At 31.5% G+C, this 21,323-nt stretch overlaps 1 protein-coding gene across 1 annotated transcript in view; it reads left to right on the forward strand.

The window, feature by feature from the left end:
* The first annotated feature begins 11,003 nt into the window (after positions 1-11,003).
* The window catches only part of LOC134725363 (uncharacterized), a 33,033-nt gene continuing 22,713 nt past the window's right edge, over positions 11,004-21,323 (forward strand). The window contains exons 1-2 of the mRNA XM_063589118.1: positions 11,004-11,178; positions 16,120-16,339. Coding sequence (XP_063445188.1) covers positions 16,187-16,339 — 153 coding nt within the window. The 5' untranslated portion in view covers positions 11,004-11,178; positions 16,120-16,186. The remainder of the gene's footprint in view (positions 11,179-16,119; positions 16,340-21,323) is intronic.

Genomic DNA, 21,323 nt, shown 5'->3' on the forward strand with positions numbered 1-21,323 from the left:
AGTCCTAAAGGCACTGAGATGACTTTTCAACGCTAGGACAAGACCCGTATTTTTAAGGGCAAAATTGATAGACATGGGAGATAAGTACAAAATACACTAAGAAAAGCAACGCGACCCTATATTTTTTAGACCAAAAAATACTGTCCTAATAACTTTTCCGTTTGATTCTAGCAAGGTTTCGTTAAGAAAATCAACTTTCTAAAGTCTGTATCTCGAAAAAGGCTACCATTGTCGCCTATGGGAAATTAATTGTTTATTTCAATCTTTATTCTGTCTCTCTTAGGGCAGAGGAATAATGAGTTATCGCGCTTTGCCTAACTTATACGGACAAGTTTTGTAAAGTACAATTTCTACATCCATTGTGACTTCTATTGAAACTTGTGTAATTTTAAGCTGTGCATATATCTTTTGATGCAAAAAAAATGAAGCAAAAACCAAGCAGTCATAAACCCTTTGCACTTTTTTGCAACTGTCTTTAGTCAGGAACCTTGTTCGGTGGTTGTCGTTTGTTGATGTGATTCATTAATGTTTCTCGTTTCTCGTTTTTAATGTATATTAAACCGTTGGTTTTCCTGTTTGAATTGTATTACACAATAGTCATTTTGGGACCCTGTATTGCTTGCTTTTCGATGTAAGCAAATGCTATGTGTTGAAAGAGGTACTTTGACAATTAATTGTTTACTTTTACATCGACATGACCGTGAGGTCATTCCGATGTATCGCTATCGCCTAAATTTCCATTATGAAAATTAGTTTTGAGTTTTCAACCGATCTATAAAAATTATAGATCCGCGGATAATTTCTATGCACACGCACCGAATAATTGTGTTAAAGCTTGTGGAAGAATATCTCAAGAAGGTTTTGTGACACTCCCGACAAGGACCGGTAACTCGATCTGTAATTGTTTTGTGGGAAAATATGAACGTCTTCTCATGTCCAATCTTTTGCGTTAACTTGCAACCCTTTATACGATTTTCATTGTAAATATATAAAAAAGAAGATGTGGTAAGATTGCCAATGAGACAACTATCCACAAAAGACCAAAATGACACAAACATTAACAATTATATGTCACTGTACGGCCTTCAACAATGAGCAAAGCCCATATCGCATAAAGTTAGTTTTGTAGTTAAATAGGTATACTTCAGATAGTGTGTCTAAGGTTCACCATACAAATGAAGTTGTAAGCAACAATATCATTTACAGTCGGTTTCATTAAGTGAGTAGCCAAAGGTAATACCTTCGGTTATCTTGCTTGTTAGCTGAACCGCGAAGTCATTGTAAGGTCAGGTATACTACCCTCCTTTCAAAGAAGCCTAGTCCAACAGACAGATATATTGGTTATCTGCTATTCTAATCTACTCTTCAGGGTAGTTTACCTGACCGAACAATGAATTCACGGTTTAGGTAACAAGCAAGCTTACCAAAGATATTACCTTTAGCTACACACTCAATGAAATCCGCTGTAAAGAATAATCAGATTGAATAACAAACAATTGCACATAAAATTAGATATCACTAAGAAAATAGCTAAATACACTATAATGATATAGCCGCTTGAAACCAAAAAAATCGAGAATGCTAAAATACAATGTCATGTTACATACCACAACCGAACATTTATAATTTGTGGAGGCATGGGGTTTTATTTACGGGACTTTTGGTTACTGCACGTGCTATGTGTCTAAGGTCTTTTTAACGATTTCTTTATGCAAGGGTTGTTGTTTATCTTACCATTCAAAATAGTCATACTTATGTGTTTGTTACTATTCACATACCCACGCGTTGGGGTCTTTGAGGAAAAGAAACTTGGGGAAAAACTTGGACTTTCGTTCCAGTTCGTTGTTGTATATTATATTTGTGTTTCGTTTGTTAGTCTGTTCATATTCTGGACCATTCGTTTTCTCATTTCAATTGTTTTGCATTTCTCATGTTTCGGATTTTTTATAGCCACATATTAGTATGATTTTTGCTCATCGTTGAAGCCATACGGTGACTTAAAATACCTTACTTCTCTGATGGAGAATTGGACCACTGGATGTTAATCAACCAATCAAAGTAATCGATAAAAATTAGAACTAATCAATGCTTCCTGGCAAAAATTGGTCGGGTTGGATTTTTTTTATGAATCCAACAGAATTCCAACTATCATTATCATAAGTCTATTTATTTGTCAATTCACTCAGTCCTTCAACTTTATAAGCACGTTGTTTAGCATCTTACTTCAACCTTATATAAACACGTTGTTTTGCATCTAACTTCCACTTTATTAGCAAGTTGTTTTCATCGACTTGTGTCTAGTGAAACCAAAAGAATTTTCGATTACCTTATATATGTACTTTAAAATTAAAACAGGTGCTTGCAGAAAAGGTTATTTCAGAGTAAGTAACTATGTACTTAGTGAAAATAAATAAAAGGTTTAACTTTCAAATTTTCAATATTGCAGTTTAATGATTTTTATTTCTTTTGCTTTACCGTGAGAAAGAGAGAAGATTTTAAAGTATAATCCTTTGTAAATTATCTTTTGACATATAACATATAATCTGAATTTCAATTGAGGCAATTTTGAACGGGAATTAATTCAAGTCTGTTCAATTGTAGGGTAAGTATTTCTTTTACTTAGCATAGCTGGGAAAACTTTTTTTCTTTTCATCCGTTTTTTTCTCCGCATCTAAAATCAACTTTTTTTTCTTTGTTGTGCTTTGTCATATAGCATTTAAGGGTCCAGTATTAGAAGGAGGGGTGCATTCGTCCAAAATGGTAAAAATACCAATGAGAGTAGCAAGGCGATATTTTGTTGTTTGTCTTTTTTAGATGGTGTTTCTCCTACAGCTGCGTGCATGTACAATAAACAGCAACTATAAACATTTAATCTAGTTTGACCGTGCCTGTGATTAGACACAATTCTCCCCGCATTCGAGACGAGATTATTAACCAGTGAAGAAGAAAACAAGAGCGCACACGCTAAAATGTCTCGCCTTCTTTACTAATCATTGGTATTATGTTCATAGTGTCCTAAGTAGAAAGCTATTCTACAACTATTACATAAACTGAACATGATCCAAGAAAATGAGGTCAAGTTCATATAAACCAAACGAGAAATACATGTACAAACCTTACACTCATTCAATACACTAAATATAGTTGACCTATAATTTAATAGTTTATACGGAATAGACTTAACCAAGAAAACTAAACATTGACCAATGAACCATGAAAATGAGGTCAAGGTCAGATTAAACATGCCAGGCAGACATGGACATGTAGAACTTACAATCCTGCCATACAACACATATAGTTGACCTATTGCTTATAGTTTGATACATAGATAATGCATATCGAATGAGCAATGAACCGTGAAATTGAGGTTACGGTCAAATAAAACCTGTTAGGCTGACATTTACATCATAAAATATTTACATACACCGATAAAGAAGACCTATTGCATATATTATTTGAAAAAAAAGGGATCAAGACTCAAAAATTTAACTTAGACCACTGAGCCATGAAAATTAGACGACACCTGCAAGTTGGACATGTACACCTTATAATCATTCCATATACCTAATTTACTAGACCTATTCCATACAGTATAAGAAAAACAGATCAGAAATACAGCGGCGGATCCTGAATTGTTCATAGGTGGGGGCCAACTGACTGGCTAGAGGTGGCCCGCTCCGGTCATGCTTTAGTTATTTGCTATACTTTTGAAAAGGGGGTCCTGTGGCCTTTTATAGCCGACTATATAATCGGTATGGGTTTTTCTCATTGTTGAAGGCCCTACGGTTAGCTAGTACTGTTTACATACACTTCTATGGAACTTGGAGTTTATTTGTCTCATGGGCAGTCATACCACAACTTTTTTATATTTATATTGAGTTTAACAAGAATGTGGCCATAGAACACGGATGCCCCACTCGCACTATCATTTTCTATATTCCGTGAATCGTGAAATTGAGGTCAAAACTCTAAATTGGCATTAAAATTAGGAAGATCATATAAGAGGGCACATGTGTACTAAGTTTCAAGTTGATTGGACTTCAACTTCATCAAAAACTACCTTGACCAAAAACTTTAACCTGAACGAACGAAAGGACAGACGAACGGAAGGATGGAAGATCGGTCTGACGGAAAGACAGACGGACGGACGAACGGACGCACAAACCAGAAAACATAATGCCCCTCTGCTATCGTAGGTGGGGCATAAAAGATATTAATTGGAGATTGAGTGATTGCTTATATTACTGAATTTCAAATGTCACCTCTAAAATCCTAATTTCTCAACTTTAACAGAAATTTCTGAAATATATGTTTAAATGCTTCAGACCATCAAGAACCTACTACCATCCACTGAACGCAAAACAAACGACAAACATAACCTGGGCCTCTTCAAATCTTTAGCGCTTTTGTTTATAGTAGGTATACAAAATGTAATTATGTCAGCTACAGACCAACCGTGTTCCTATAAAAACTGGATTACATCGGCTTAGGAAATGTTATTACAGTATTTTACAAGGAAATACAAATAGCTGGGAGTTACATTCAGCATAAATATATAATTTGACAAGCAATAAATCCTATTCTTATTTTATGGGATTCATAAATTAAAAAAAAAATGAAAATGAGAAATATGGGTATATCTTTGTATGCGTTGGATGTATATGTTAGCAGCAACATTGTCATTATATAGGCATAAAGCTTAAACCCTCGGCAATATACTACTAACGCTTTTGTCATATATCAATAAGTTAACGTTCAGATCAACTGATTTTAATTAATGAGAGTTTGAAGATTCGATGTGAAACTTTTTTGAAGAAAATTCACACTGTATTATTAGAGCTAGTTTTAGCGAGTCAAAAGTATACTAATGTTAAAAGCCCCAGGCCATATTGCTTTTTTTCACATCTGAATCTTGATTATAAGTATGTAAGTGACATGTCTACTGATGACAAATTTTATTCGAACTTGGCTTTTCAAATTTGAATCAGGAAATAAAGGTGCGTACTAGTATATCATAAATATATCTTAATTCTCAGTAAACCATAAAAAGATAAAAGTATGATGGTATTTTTACAAAAAAATAAACTTGACTTATTATAATGTTAACCATGCATTAGAGCCTAAAGTTAAAGAAGAATGATGAGTGAAATTTCAAAATTTATGTTTTTATAGAGGAACTGTTAGGTATTTTGAAAAGGAAACATACATATCATGACAACGTATGTTTAGAATATATGCAAACATTTCGCGCGATCCCATTGAACTACATGTATTTCTTTTATTTATTTGCACCATGTACAAAAAGAAAACAGAAGCGAGCCGTAGTTAATTTTGATTTATCCAAAGAGTTTAACAGTTGAATACAGGTTGGTTGAATGGATCAAGCCCAAATAGAAACTTTCAATTCCTAATGGTGTACCAAGATCGTCTAACTAAATTTGTAACTCTTCTATGCACTTTATAAGATGCAAAGTGTTCAATTTACTAGAATATGTTATCATTTCAATCTAGTACCCAATTCACAAAAAAATCAGCATGTCAAGATCAACAAAAAATCAATATGACCGAATTTGTTAGTCAACTCGTTTTAGGACAATCAATCACGATTTTTCACCTTTTTTCAATTTTTGACAGAAAGTATAATACACTCATTTACATCGAAAAACTGTCAAGAGCTTAACTATTTATCGAAATAATATCAACAATTGTTATGGACTCTTCCAATGGATGAAATTTACAATCATCATCTTCTACGTAGCTGCCCGTAGATCACAATTTAAGACGATGGAAGTTTTAACGACCTTGACCGTCAATACACCCCTTGCACGGTCGGCTATATTATGGGTACTGTAGACGAAAACTCAATCCAGAGAAATCTATCAGCAAAGCAAGATTTTGACATACAAAATATCTTGATGTATGTAGAGTTAAATGTAATGCAACAATGCCAGGTGAGCATTACAATCTCTTCGGAGTCTCTGGTTTCAAGTTATAATGGGCAGTCAGTTTATAAACGGGATAAGAGGGAAAAAAATATTTAAATATACTATATTAATTATACTAATATACGAAATAAATATTAATTGTATTGGTAATCTTTTACAAAATATGAAATAACATATATAACGAATTCATGTTGTTTTCTGTTGGTTTATAAAAAAGAATTCTTGTGTACACGAATTTGATTTTATTAGAATCTTCAAATACTCGATATATACATTTTATTACAAACATTTTACAATTTTTTACCAACATATTTTGTATCTCTTCAATACCATCCGTGGTAAGTGGCAACATTTGGCTTTAATTCCTATATAACAGTACATGTACATACAATCATTTAAATGGCAGCAACTTTCATGGCGCGACAACGTTCTTTACCTAGCACATACAATCGAACTGGTTTTCTTTCACTGGGTGGTTGCTCCACATCATTGTGTTTCAATCTAATCCTCGGTAGACTAAGAATATTACCTTTATTTTTCGTTTTAGGTTCAATGTTAATGTTATTTCCGAATCCGTTTCCATTCACTTCAAGATCTGCTTCAAAAACTCTTGGCATCGAGCAATTATTGAAAAAAGTTTTAGCATTGCCTGAAACATTTTCGAACAGACTTGTTTTTGAGAAAGAGTGTCTCATACAACACTCACAGTTTTGAACTCTAGGGTGGATTACTAATGAGGAAGATCTGGGTTTCAGATATTTTTCGGCAGATCCACATGTCCGACAGATAGAGTTAGAATTGTTTCTTCCGTGAGTTTTATCTTTGCCTTTATGACTGGCCTTAGACCGCCGACCAAGTGGTTCGTCTCTTTCAGCTAACGTTATCCTCTCTGTAAAGCAGAGGAATTTACTTTCGGGTGGCTTAGCTTCCTGTTCTCCATCAGTATCCTCTCTGGAATTATCCCCATTCACATCATAGTTACCCGTTCTAAATCTCATAGAATGTCTCTGAAGCCATCGCATGGTTTCAACCTGTGTTAAATCCCTCTTTACATTATTCGATCGTTTCTTTTTGCTATGTCTGAAAACATTAACATCTGATTCTGTGTTTGCATGTTCCAGTGTGACATATAACGGCGGAAACAGCTTGGTTTTGCAATATACTTTATCGTTTGGTACATGGCGCACATTTTTAGTTTTTGAGTTCTTCATTTTCTGTCACGCCAACAATCCTAAAACTATTGTTACTAACGTATAAAATGCCGACGTCATAATACTATCCAGTGCCATATTTCTCACGTCTCTACTTCTACAAGTAGCTGTTTATTCATTTGAGTTTTTATGTATAAAATAAGTTTATTTTAAAGTTTGTTCTTTACAATATGAGACACCCATTATTCTTCCCATATCTATAAAATATCTAACACATCATTGTAAGTCATTACTTTAAACTTGTATAATCAACAATAAAACAACAAATGGGGTTTTCAAGTAGACCTACAGTAACTATTTTGAAATCGCCATCCTCGATAACGTTTGAATTGTATATATCTATCTTCATGTATAATCTTGATGACATGTTTTCATAACCATATATGTTTTTGTCTGTCTTTAGTTCACGTACATTTTATTTTATTATTGTGTGTGTGTGTGTGTCGCAAGGGGTTTGTTATAATCAATGTATAAATGATTGTATAAAAGTTCAAAGGTAGTATACAACTGTCAATGATAGATCCATTTACCAACTCATTTTGCGACAAAAGTGAGACAATTCAGAAGAGAAAACTAACGGCGGATAGTTGTAAATATCTCATTGGTAGATTTCATTTGATGTGCATTACTTAATTTAACAAAAATATCCGAGTTATTTCCCTTTATGTTTATGAAGCATAGTTGTGAAATGTCGTACCAATCTGAGACTATAGTAGTATCGGTACCAATCAAACCTCTTGAAAATAAATTTGGCATAAGATAAAACACATTTCTTGAATTTTCTTCATATAACTGAAAATTATTGAGCCAATAGCCTTCTGTGTCAAAATTTGCGATCCTAGATGGCGAATTCAAAAGCTTACAGCATATCGAAAAGAGCAAAGACAGACAGCAACCAACATCAACTATCAGTACAAAGCACGAAATAGGGAATGATCAAGGACAATGTTTTGGAGAATTATGAAATGGGAAAGTTTCAACAAAAGCTGGGTTTTGAATATCTTCTTTGTAGGTATGGCAACTGAGGACCATGTTAAACGATGGTTAATTATAAAATCCATTCCCATCAAAACTTAAAGTATAACGTAAATTGTATATTGACATACTCCACGTTTCAGGTTGGCTGTAAAATAGAAAGCCCGACAGTCTCAGTGAGCAAATTCAACAAAACAACTATTTAGTCTTGGATGCATGATTGTTGGTAGTGGCTTTGAACTAGCTCTCAGTTAACTGCGAGTACTCTCAGATCTGTTCCTAGTGTCTTTTTGTTAACATGTACAAGTACCCTACCACGTCTACTTGTATTTTTGTCCATCTGATGAGTTAAGCCTTTTTCTACTGATCTTTATAGTTCGTTCTTTATATGTTGTACTGTTATACCACTGTCCCAGGTTAGGGGAGGGTTGGGATCCCGCTAACATGTTTAACCCCGCGACATTATGTATGTGCCTGTCCCAAATCAGGAGCCTGTAATGCAGTGGTTGTTGTCTGTTTATGTGTTACATATTTGTTTTTCGTTCATTTTTTATATAAATAAGGCCGTTAGTTTTCTCGTTTGAATTGTTTTACATTGTCATTTCGGTCTCTTGTGGAGAGTTGTCTCATTGGAAATTATACCACATCTTTTTTTTTATGTTAAAAAGAAAGACTCATCGAAGAAGAAATCTGAACGAAATTACCGCAAACAACGCACTTTTCCAAGCAGTCCGAAAAGGAGATAGGAGCTTTTCGCTCTTCAAAGTGACGACGATATTGCAAACCCGAATGAGAATGGAGACACCATTCAGTACACGTATAGAGATTTGGCATTTAAATAACCGGCTGTACCAGACAAAATAAGATGGCATGATAGTGTTTTACGTCCCCTTCGTACACATGAATTTCATGTTTTACGTTCCCTTCATACATATGAATGTCAAAGCTGCTGAAGTCCACAGTTCAAGATGCATACATGCAGAATTCATGTTTTGTAATAATTTAGGATTGAGAACTTTTGAAACCACCTTCCGTTGGAGTTTTATACATTCCCCATTATAATCTTAGATTCACTTGTCATAAACAAATTCATTATTTTATGTATTTGATGTTGAATATTCACCAAGATAAATGGTTTTTTTTATTCAATATGATAACATGTGCATATTAATCGCGTACATTTCGTACATTATGGTCCTCTTTATCCTCTTTCATCGTTCTCGGAAATTTCACAATTTCATGACATCAGATGATAAAAGGACAGCTTTGTTCTTAGTTGGAGGAGATTTGAAAAAGACGCATACTTTTCAGCTCACCTCCATGGTCAAAAATGAATGACAAACTTTGACATTTGATTAAAAAAAAAAGGCAAAGATGATTGAAGCAAATAAGATCAAATAAGTCGGCATGTCCAAAATCTTTAGCCGACTATTTCTACGAGTTATTATCCTTTATTGACGATTTTAACCCCATACATATATATATTTTGCCTTATATCTTTAAAATAATAATAAATAGATAGAAACTTAAGAAAATGACTAGCAAGACAAGTTTCACAAATGTGTCAACACCTTATTGTTATTAGTTCTATCACCATTTATTATATAAGGAGGATTTGTGTATACACCAGGAGTGAATATTATGATTTGGTCAAACAAGAATTTTGATTTGATCCTCAATTATTAGGTAAGAATATTTCTGAGACTGGTTGAATGGCAGGATTTCCGTCACTTGAAGAAATTGAACAATGATGGAATAGGTGATGAGTTTCATGTATATCGTTTTCTTGTGTAAATGCTGATATTTCTGCTCTTGGGTCAAAGTTTATTCCTTATTGTTATGTCAGTATAACAAAAATGAATACATTTTATTTCTGATTTCTTATACATGTAATGTTCAAGTGCAAAAGAATTTATCAATATCCGTTGAGAAAATTGTGATAATTAATACTTAATGTCTCTTATATCACACTATAGTTTGGTGTTGTTTTGGATGTTTGTCAATATTGGTTTCCGTCTGAGGATATGAATAAAATTCTGAATCCAGCAAGGAGTTGTATTAAAATTGTATTGTAGCTAGCACATTTTAAAGGTATATTGCAAGAAAATGGAAAGAAAAAAGAAAAGTTAGCTTTCCTCAAATAGGATTTTTCTCAGTCTTTTCGAAACAAACAAATAAGTAAGACTGAAGTAATGCCCTTTACTATTTGAATAACTACACTTTTTTTAAATTCCTGTGTAATGTGTCTATTTATGCATGTATGCAAATGTGACTCTGGGATATGTGAATCCAATTTCTTAAAAATTAAACGCAGTTTTACTTGTAATCTACGAAATGCGAATTAAAGGTGCAAGCAGGAATATTAACTCTGTTTTAATCAAGAGATCTAATGCATACCAAAGTCTGATATTTAAAATTATTTTAATAATGTAGATGATGTTCATAGTGTCCCGACTGGGGCAACATATTTCCATAACTTCCTCAAATCTTTCTTATTGTTTGCAATGTATCAAAATGTCTGGAAGGTAAATAAATATCTATATCTCTTTGGAGTTTTTTTTCCACCTATTTAAGGTAAAACCTGTAAAGGCAAATCTGATCTTAATCTGTTGTTATTAAATATAGCCTTAGGTTTTGAAATATTTTGATCGGTAATATTAAAGGTGTTTATTACAAAAAAAAAAAAGATGAAATTCCTGTTTTATTTTTGAAAAACAGCTTGAAACTGGACAATGCACTTTTTAAGCTTTTGTAAGCTTATGTTTTATTAATTAATATTTTGGTGGAACGTTTTACTATTATAGTAAAAATAGTGACGCTTTACATCTTACCTGGCACTACTTTCATTGTTATGCAAATTATAATTGATGTCGTAGACAGGTATTCCTCCGCCGTCTATTGACATACACAAATAACATGGCGACTATGAAAGTACCGCTAAGTTTTGTCCTCGTGGAATATTACCTGGATTAATTCGTAAAATATTAAGAAACTGGACTAGAAAAATATAAATTATATTCTGTGAACGAAGATCAAGGATTTTACGGGTATGTACATTTTTATTGTATCGTAAAAATTGAATGTTTATCATGCACATGACGGATGGCATCACCGTTCAGGTAATTATCGATTTTCCAGGTGAGTCACGTCGATCCTATAGACGCCACCAAATAAAACCTAGCTTGTTAAATAGCGAACTTGCTTTAATATATACATATATTCAATTTATTTTTACATCCCAATGAAAACTGATCATAGAAAACTTTTCTTTAAACAAAAACAGCTATTTGTTTATCTGTTTATTGTAGGAATATAGTTATACGCGAAATATCTTTTCATTATAACTTTGACCATTAAAAATATTTGTTTTTTTCTTTTCCTTTTTTCTGTCATAGATACATTTTATTTAAAAAATATATATATTTCTTTCATACGGTGTTTGATTAATTTGACGCCAATGTTTTATAAACTGGACATATCGGTAATTGACAATTTATTGTCGGTCTCTTTGATGGTTAATTACTATTACGTAACAGCCAAACATTTCTTAGCACTAATTGGATTGTTGCTTTGATTGTTTGAATGTATTTTAACTAATTGCAGGTAAAAGATAAAAGAAAACAAAATTAAGAAATACATATTTAATGAAATAGCATGCCTGGCTAAATTCTTTACCTGAAGATATTCAGGAAATCTGTCTTTTATGACACTTAGTATGAAAAAGAACAGGTGTAAAAATAAGCTTCCAGAAACAGATTAATTATTAGATTTGGTCAGTTTTTATCAGTAGTAAGAGCACTATGACCTGATGGATTTTATCACAACTCAAAGTGTCATTTTATTTACATAGAATATAGGTAATATATAGATATTATAAGAAAACAATAAGTCCTTATCACAGGTCTGTCATATAGTGTATTGTAAAAGTGTGAAATGTCACCACTTATGGTCATTGTATATCTGATGTTTATTTGTATATCAATTTAGTTGTTTAATTTATACCTGCCATATAAAGATAATTGTATTATTTCTAAGAATTTTTTTTAATTACTCAAAATGACACCTGTTAATGTTGAGTCAATTCCGATTTTGAAAAGATAACAACTATTGTGTAATCCTAAAAATTTGACCAAAAAACCCTTAAAAAAAACATCTTTCATAATAATATAATTTGTATTATAGTTCTCTGATAATGCATAGACTCACAGAAAAAAAGATAAAAGATATATTTTGAAAACTTGGGCATCGATATTAGTTTATCTCTTTTAAAAGTGGATTTAAAAACACAACAGTCAAATGCAAATGCTAGCTATTCTTATCAATGTTTTTTTTTTTAAAATTTATACAATATCTTATGCTTTCAAAAACGTTTTGTTAATCAAGGCCACAGGACTATGCCAGAAAATCAAACTTGTAGTGAATTGACTCTTATGTTCTTTGCATGGGGGATCTGTCCAATATAAAGATTTTGTTCTGCAGATAAATGATCACACTAGATATTTCTATCATAATACAGAGACACTGACCTGTCAGGTATACACATAGAGATGGTAGATTACCTACATAAATATTACTACAAGCTCTATACTATAATTGAATTAAATGACTTTACGTCTTCATAATAATTCATATTTGATATAGATATTAAACCATTTTTTTGTCGTCTTTTGGAACTCATTACTTTACATTTTATTAAAGTGCCACTAAACTATACAAAAACCTAAATTGTAAGCTGGTTGACAATTAGGGTCAGGTAAATTTGGAATATTGCCAGATTTGTAAAAGTTGTTTACACCTGGGCTCATCTGCCATGTTTACTTACCTACATAGGTAGTAAAAATTACAAGGTCATCAAACCTTATATGGGAAGATTATTCAAATAAACATGGAGAGCACTACATTAAGGCGTACTAAAATATAAAGTTTCTATGTACATAATGTAGAGTAAAATTATAAAGGTAGATGTATTCACTTTATAAATACATTTGTTTTACCTTGTACCAACACTGAAACCAACAAGAGAAATGCATTAGTACAAAGTTAACATAAATTTTCTAAAAAGCTACTTTATCTGCAGTGACCTTTAGTCTGTCAAAGCTGAGGTTTTGAGTCTTATATGCTCCTTGCAAGGTGTACTTGATTCCAACCTCAAAAGACAAGGATTGACTTAGATGTGTTTGAATCCAACCTCTAAAGGCTATGATTAAATAAGGTGTGTTTGAATCCAACCTCAAATGGCTGTGATTGGCATAGATGTATGTTTAACTCGAACCTCAGAAGACTAGGATTTTCTAAGATGTGTGTTTAACTCAAATCTCAAAAGTCTATGATTGATGATGTGTATTATGATCCAACCTCAAAATGCACTGATTGACTAAGGTGTGTTTGACTCCAACCTCAAAATGCACTGATTGACTAAGGTGTGTTTGACTCCAACCTTAAAATGCACTGAATGACTAAGGGGTGTTTGACTCCAACCTCAAAATGCACTGATTGACTAAGGGGTGTTTGAATCCAACCTCAAAATGCACTGATTGACTAAGGTGTGTTTGACTCCAACCTCAAAAGGCTATGATTGACTAAGGTGTATGTTTTCTCTACAATACCTACAGCTTTACAGAGAACAAATCTTTCCAATCAGATTGGTGAATTGCCAATTCTGAAAGGAGGCCTGCTAAACTCTATTTTTAATGTGGAGTTCAAACTGACTCAGTCAGATCTCTATCAATTGATTTTGTAATTGTTTTGCCTAATTTTCAATATTTATAGCCTCTTTTCATGATTCAGGTACTTTTGAGCTGTAACATCTTGTTTACTAGAACTAGATCTATTAAGAGCATTGAGGTACCAAATATAGGTTGACATGTCACATTGTTAGTATTAGCTTAATCTTCTAAACAACTTCTCATTTTTCAATTTGAACACTTTCTATTGTCATTTATTATAGATATATGATTTACAAATAAATCAAAACCCAATCCATTTTGGTTTTATGTCCCGTAAATTTCCTTATGAAAATAAAATAATATGGCTTAAATATTGGCCATTTGTTATAAATTGTGACTGTCTTCCTTTTCTATATCACTGTTCTAAGTATAATCAGTATTTAATTGATTGTGGGGAGTGAAGGGTGAGCTAGGAAGTGAGTCACTGCATTCATTGTGGCTTATTCTGCATTTACTCCACAGGTAAAAATAAAGGTGGAAGATTAAAAATACTTTGAACTGAATAACCCATTAATTTTTGTTTGACACCTGAGTTTATTTACAATATATGTATTGAATTAAATCATTATCGATTTAGGTAGATAGATATGTTTTGGGAAAATTATTCATCTGTAGGTGGGTAGAAGATTAAAGTTAAATTGCTTATATAGGAATAATAGCTTTCTGTATTCAATATCCTGGTTCCTTGTTCAAAGTGCTTTCTATTTGGGATAAATGTGATACCCGAAAAAATGTTTAGTTTAACTTTTATATTTAGATGTTTTTTGTTTTTATTGTATTTAAAAATATAATTTTGAAAGTGATAGTGATAGTGAAATCAAATGAGAATTTGTTAACTTCATAAAACATTTGAACACTAAACTTAAAACTACATGCAAAGACATTTTGGAAAAATCTGTGTTAAAAATCTTTTCTTTATTTGCACTCACTAAGGTCAGAAACTTATATCTTGATATTTCATTTGTGGAATGGACTTTTCTGATAAGTTTTAATTTCAATTTGACAACTTCATACAGTTACCAATGATAAATAATATAAAAGTATTAAAATAGAGGTCAGGTACACAGTAAGTAAATTGTCCAAACTTAGATACTAAACAATGTCCTATCAGTACTTCTCGCCTTTAGTGGGATGACCTGCCTCGGTTTACTAAGCATGGGAGGTTTTAGTAAGATAGCAGAGTTGATGTTGCCATGCATCTTTTCTTTATAGAAAATCTTACTAAATCCATGTTAAGTAGGAAGAAATGAGTTGTAAATCATTTTTAATTCAATTAAAAGTTTGATTCAGATAAAATGATGAAATTATCAGATATGATTATCTTTCAGTTTGAATATTACACAAAGTTAAAAGGGGAGATAACTCATATTTCCTAAATTTTTATCTTTAGGATTTATGGATATTTATACTAATAGTCGATAGGTTTTGAAGAGATATATTTTAAAAAAAAGGTGAAGATTGATTGAATGTTGTTTGTGAGGTCAATAGCATGAAAATGAAATAATGTTGTTGACTAATTGATGTCTCAAACGTTGAAGTAAATGTTCTGAATTACAATTCCACATGAAAATAAATAAGTATATGTTGAAGCTTCTTAATTTTTTTAAAAACAATTCAATGGACTGGTGAAAGGGTGCTCTATGCTCACTTCAAGTGTTGTGGTTCCTTGGTTCTATCTCAGGCTGTGTTGAACAAGAGGCTTTTCAAAAGCTATTTGATGCTACTCTGATAAGCACCCACCATTTAGATTTAAGAGGCTTTTTCCCTTGGACTCAAGGTTACCATTGACATGTCTTCCTGCCGACTATTTCTTTTAGAGATAGAAAGTTAAGAACTCAATGTATTAAATGAGTAAAAGTAGCAACCATTAAATGATCAATTGAATGTACTAGTTATTCTAAACATTAGATTAAAATTCTTAAGCATATACTAGAATGAGGAATATTTTGTCTTTCTAATTTTATTTTAAGAAGTGAATCTTAATTCAGGTCATGATCACAAATTCCATAAAGGTTAGGAGATCATTGAAGCAGAGTAAACTTATGAATAATTTATCAAGCATCGTCCAACCTCCAATATAGGAATTTTATTGTGCAACCGATCTGTTAAAAACATGAATAAATTTAACTTATTTTTATAAAAAGGTTAGTTTAAACAATTTTAGTTCCCTTTACATGATTTACTGTGTTATTATTAGCTTGATTTTTACTAAAGATACATTTTTATTTTAAAATTAAAATGTACAATTTTACTTCATTTCAGATTTTTAAAGACTTCATGCATCATAAAAAAACTTGGACATTTTGTATAAAGTTTATAATAAACCAATATGGATAATATGGAAGGCCCCCTTCCTCCTGGAAAGCAGGGCGGTCCTAATTGGTATGACACCCTAGACCGTCACCAAAGTGTACAGTTTTCAGCAAAAGGTTTAAGAAATGCACCAGGAGAAAATAACTGCTTCTTGAATAGCGCTGTGCAGGTAAGTCCTTATATTTACAAGATGTTTAGCTGTTATAATACTAGACAAGTTAAAGGGGGAGGCTTGAACATTAAAAATTCTTCATATCATTGATAAATATAAATTTGAGTTAGACAAATTTGAATGCACTGACACATTTTCTGAATCTTAAAGAAAACTAAAACCATGTGTAAGTGTATGTTACTTTCTAGGTATAGTATATGCAAAAGATTTGTTGATAATTGATCCTTCCATGCACATATGTATCAGTTTATGTATTTTTTCTGAATTTTAGAGTAAAAAGTTGAAATCTATCAATTTTGTTTTACATCTGTACATAGGCAAAAGATTGTGCCTCAAAATAAAACTTATATCACAAAATAAAACTTATATCACAAAATAAAACTTATATCACAAAATAAAACTTATATCACAAAATAAAACTTATATCTCAAAATAAAACTTATATCACAAAATAAAACTTATATCTCAAAATAAAACTTATATCACAAAATAAAACTTATATCACAAAATAAAACTTATATCACAAAATAAAACTTATATCTCAAAATAAAACTTATATCTCAAAATATTTTCTAAATCACATATCATATTTATGTCCTGTTTTCCTTCTCAAAAACTCATCTACATCCTGCTGAGATTAAAATATATTATATCTTAAAATTATCTCCCTTGTTAGAAAAGATAAGTATTTTGTATATTTTACCCCCTAGATTTGTTTTAAAAGGATAACCTTGTTCTTAATCTTTTACACCAATATTGGTAATGTTTACTACACATTGGTCAAGAAGTACAAGAATGATTGACATATTAAGTCTGTATTATGTCTTATTATGAATTTTGTGATGGACATTAAATTATCGCTTTTTTTTTTATCAACTTGTGATGGACATTAGATTACCATTTTCTTTAGCAGTTTTATTTTTTATGGCATATAAAAAGTTGAGCATTTAATAAATGGTCAATTCATTTGAAAATTTCGATAGTTGATTTTGAATAGAAATAATCCTTTGACTTGGTCAATGGAGTCAGTTATTTTGTCACTTTAACCTGTTGATGTGTATGGAGGCAGATGTCCAAATTACATTGCCGTTAAAATGTCTGTACATCAGACAACTAAACAAGGTCAACATGGATCGGTGCTCTTTCATATTAAAGACACAAGCAAAGGGGTGTTTTTAAAGTTCTTTTAGAGATCTTTGTCCTTTAAGTGTATAATTATTTTAGTTTTCAGCTCAGTTGCTGAGAACAAATGAAATGAAGTCATCATCATATGAAAAAGTAATACCCCAAGACAGAGATTTGACAATAGAACCATTAACAATAACTGTTTAGCAATTTTTTTTAGCCCTGCATGAAGAATCTTTATATTCAAAGGGGAGAAAATGGACATCAGTCGTAAGACTTGAAAAGGCCGGGAAAATTTTGTACTTGATGAACAAATGTTGATCAGACACCATCTCTTGTGTCACAAATTGGAGACACTTTAACAAGTTTTTGCTGATACTATCTTAAAAAAGTATCACTAAAAAAGAAACAATGCAGTCGTTACTTTGCATAAAACATTCATGAAGCAATGGAATTCAATACAATACCTCAATTTTCATATTTTTATTGTTTAAACAATGTTTATCATTTACTTACATCAGCCCTATTGTAATAATGGGTGTATTTAAAATTCTGGAAACAAATAATGAACAAAAGATAGAATACTTCATTATTTGTAAATTAGTTTTGTTTAGAAATTGTAAATAAGTAATATAGGGTAGTACGTATATAACTTTCTTATTAACAATACAAGTATAGAATATCATACATTTATGAAAATGGACAATTTCAGAGTTCCGACATGGCTATTTCCTTGTATATTTTATTGTTATAGTTGGTTGTAAATCATAATTGGTCATAATTTGGACTAGTTAATAGGTCTTGAAACCTTGTTAACAAGACGAAACAACAGGAAGACTCTTGTTCTGGTTATAAGGTTACCTTAATGATTTAATGAGAGGTATTATAAATGTACAGGTCTAATTACAATTATAGGATGACCCGTACTTGATAATTACCGATTTGTATGATTTGACAGAAATGACACCAACCAGAAAAATTTGTCATCCATGCCTGGTCATACCCAAATTATTTCATCAAACTGATTTTGACAATTCATTGATGTAATTTTTGAATAGGTTCTTCATTTTTGACATCTTGTTAGGATTTGATAAATTAGGGTTTAGTCATAGGATAGTGAACTTAAAATGACAGTTGTGAAAAATCGTTTATCGATGACCTTTCTAAAAAGGTAAAACTTAAATTAAAACACGAAATCGAAAAACGTTTTAGCCAAATAAACTAAAACTATAATTAGCAACTTCCTGAAAAAAAATCACCTTAAAAGTAAAACTGAAAAGGAAATGAGTTAATTAAAATTTACTATATTCTGAAAACTAGGTTTTCTTTGCTTTATTTGGTAGCATTTAAATATCATTTGTTTTACAGTTAGGAAAATCCTATTTTCTATTTAAAGTGTCACAAAATGGACATGAGCCAACATGAAAAATTGGCTACTTGTTAAAATCCAATTAGACCCAAACAAAAGTTTACCTATTTGTTACCTAGAGGGTGACAGTTTTACTACAATAGGAGAATTTACACTCTATTGTTAGGACTGGCTGGACCTCAAGTGCTAAGTGCTCTGTGGTTTACAAAAACTGTTACCTAAGCTGGTAAAAGGACCCAGTTAGACTCCTGGTACTTATATGTCTAGCATTTCTATAGATAGATGGTACTTGTGAGTCTTGTATACATATCTATAGATAATTCTGACAGAGAGAAGGAAACAAATAGATTGGAAAAAGATAGCACTATCTTTAATATTACCCTGTTCCTCTTTTTATTTTAACTTGAAAAGTGACATAGCATTGGGAAAGATAGACCTATCTTTAATATTACCTTGTTCCTCTTTTATTTTACTACAAAAGTGACATAGCATTTCTAAAACTGATAAAAACAAACCACTTAAGCATTACAGATTCGAGGTTGTATTATCTTTGAAGATTTAAAAACCGATCTATAACAATTTTTACATAGATAAAGGAAGGTCTTTTCACTTAAGATTTAGATACCAACTAACTTCATGTTTTAAATGCATGTTAAAAAATCTTACAAATGTATCCTAAGACATTAAGGTACAGATGACTTTTAAAAGTGATGCAGGCATCTGTGTTTAGCTTAATTTGGTCCCTTTTTATCCCAATAATCTACCAATGTTAATTTTGTGAAGAAAGGAATGGGATATGACCGGGCAACTTTGTTCCTGTTTAATATCTGGTTATGTTTTAAAAACTTTGTGTTTATGTTTAAAGTTATTGTCTTAATAAGAAATTTTACTATGACTTTAATGACTTCCCAACATAATGCTGATGCTTCAAAATGCTTAATGGTCTTGTTAGGAAAGAGAATAAAGTATCTTAACACTACAAAATGCTAGGGAAGATAATTAAAATCATAGCTAAGAAATATGAATAAACGATTTATGCATCAAATAATAAAATGCATCCTTTGTTTTCTTTTAAATGCAGTTGAATAAGTAAACCTCAAAATTTAGAAAACATGTATTGCAGTAAGAGGTTTCTTTGTATAAATCCTTTGCCATCCAAGAATACAATCCCTAATTAATAATTGACAGATGACATTTAATAAAATGATATAACACAATACAGGTGTCCAGACCTGTGTGTCCAGGGATATATATAATCCTTGTATTGTGTAGAGTCTAGCAAATCCTTCCACAAATATTATTGTGTATTGTCAATATTGAGATTATAAATTTCTAATTTTCAAAACCTTGCTAAATGTTGGAGACTGACAACTTAAAAGGAATTCTATAAAGAGCTTTGTTTTAAGACTTTATAAAATTATTGATAAACCCTTACTGCTATGAAAAGAGAAAATCAATTTCTGGCTTTAAATCAATGTTCCAGATAAAAAGTCAATGGTCTCGTTTATAACAGAATGGTCTCTACCACCTGCTGTCTAGGGAGGTATACAACAGCTTGCCTCCGACCAACATCTCTGCAATCTACACATTTGTTACCCCAGTTTACAATATTATTGTAAATTCGGAAATTAATGCGATGTTTTTATCTTTGCAAAAAAATGCGTCATGTTAAATCTCAATAATTTAAACTAGAATTTTGAATATTTTTATCAGAATTAAACATGATTTTTATTAATATCCCTAAAATTAAAAAGGTAGTTTGGTCTAAAATGACAAAAAATAAAAATGCATGCAATAATTTCTGAATTTTAAGAACTCAAATCTGTGAAATTAGGCAATAGATTTTTCCCAGATTAAATGCACATTTATTAGTTCTTAAGACTTCTGTGTATTATTCTTTCCTAGAAATATTTTTGAAATGAAATTTCCAAACTCAAGGAAGGTAACATACTCATAAAATAGAACTTTATTGAATTAGGTCAGATTTTGACAAACATTAGCATGTTTCATGTCTGTCTGCAGGCAGTACATTACATCACTGTTCCATCAAATTTGCACCTTATGAATAAGTTTTGCCTAGGAGGCAAATTATAGGTTTTGTCTAAGTCTAAATTGAAAATCAAGGAAAGAGTTTTTTTCTTAATTTATTGATACATTGTATGATTGGCCAGACAGTTAAATTATAGTGTAGTGTCCACCATTAGGTTGACATCAAGTCATTTTATGGTCATATAAAGATTGAGATTGTAATTGAGGATAGAAGTTTCTTGTATGACAAGATTAAAATAAATATTGGTGACTGGTAATGATTACTAAATGGTATATTCATTTTATGGATACAAAATGTAGAGTTTTCTTTGACACTTAGTTTATAAAAATAAAAGTGGCGTGTCTTTTGAATATAATACTTGTATTCTAAAATGCTTTCAAGAAATCTTATTGAAAAGATGTTGACACAACCCTTACAGGTACAAATGAGATTTTAGA

This window comes from Mytilus trossulus, chromosome 7 (genome assembly GCF_036588685.1).
Source record: "Mytilus trossulus isolate FHL-02 chromosome 7, PNRI_Mtr1.1.1.hap1, whole genome shotgun sequence".
Classification (NCBI taxonomy): Eukaryota; Metazoa; Mollusca; class Bivalvia; order Mytilida; family Mytilidae; genus Mytilus; species Mytilus trossulus.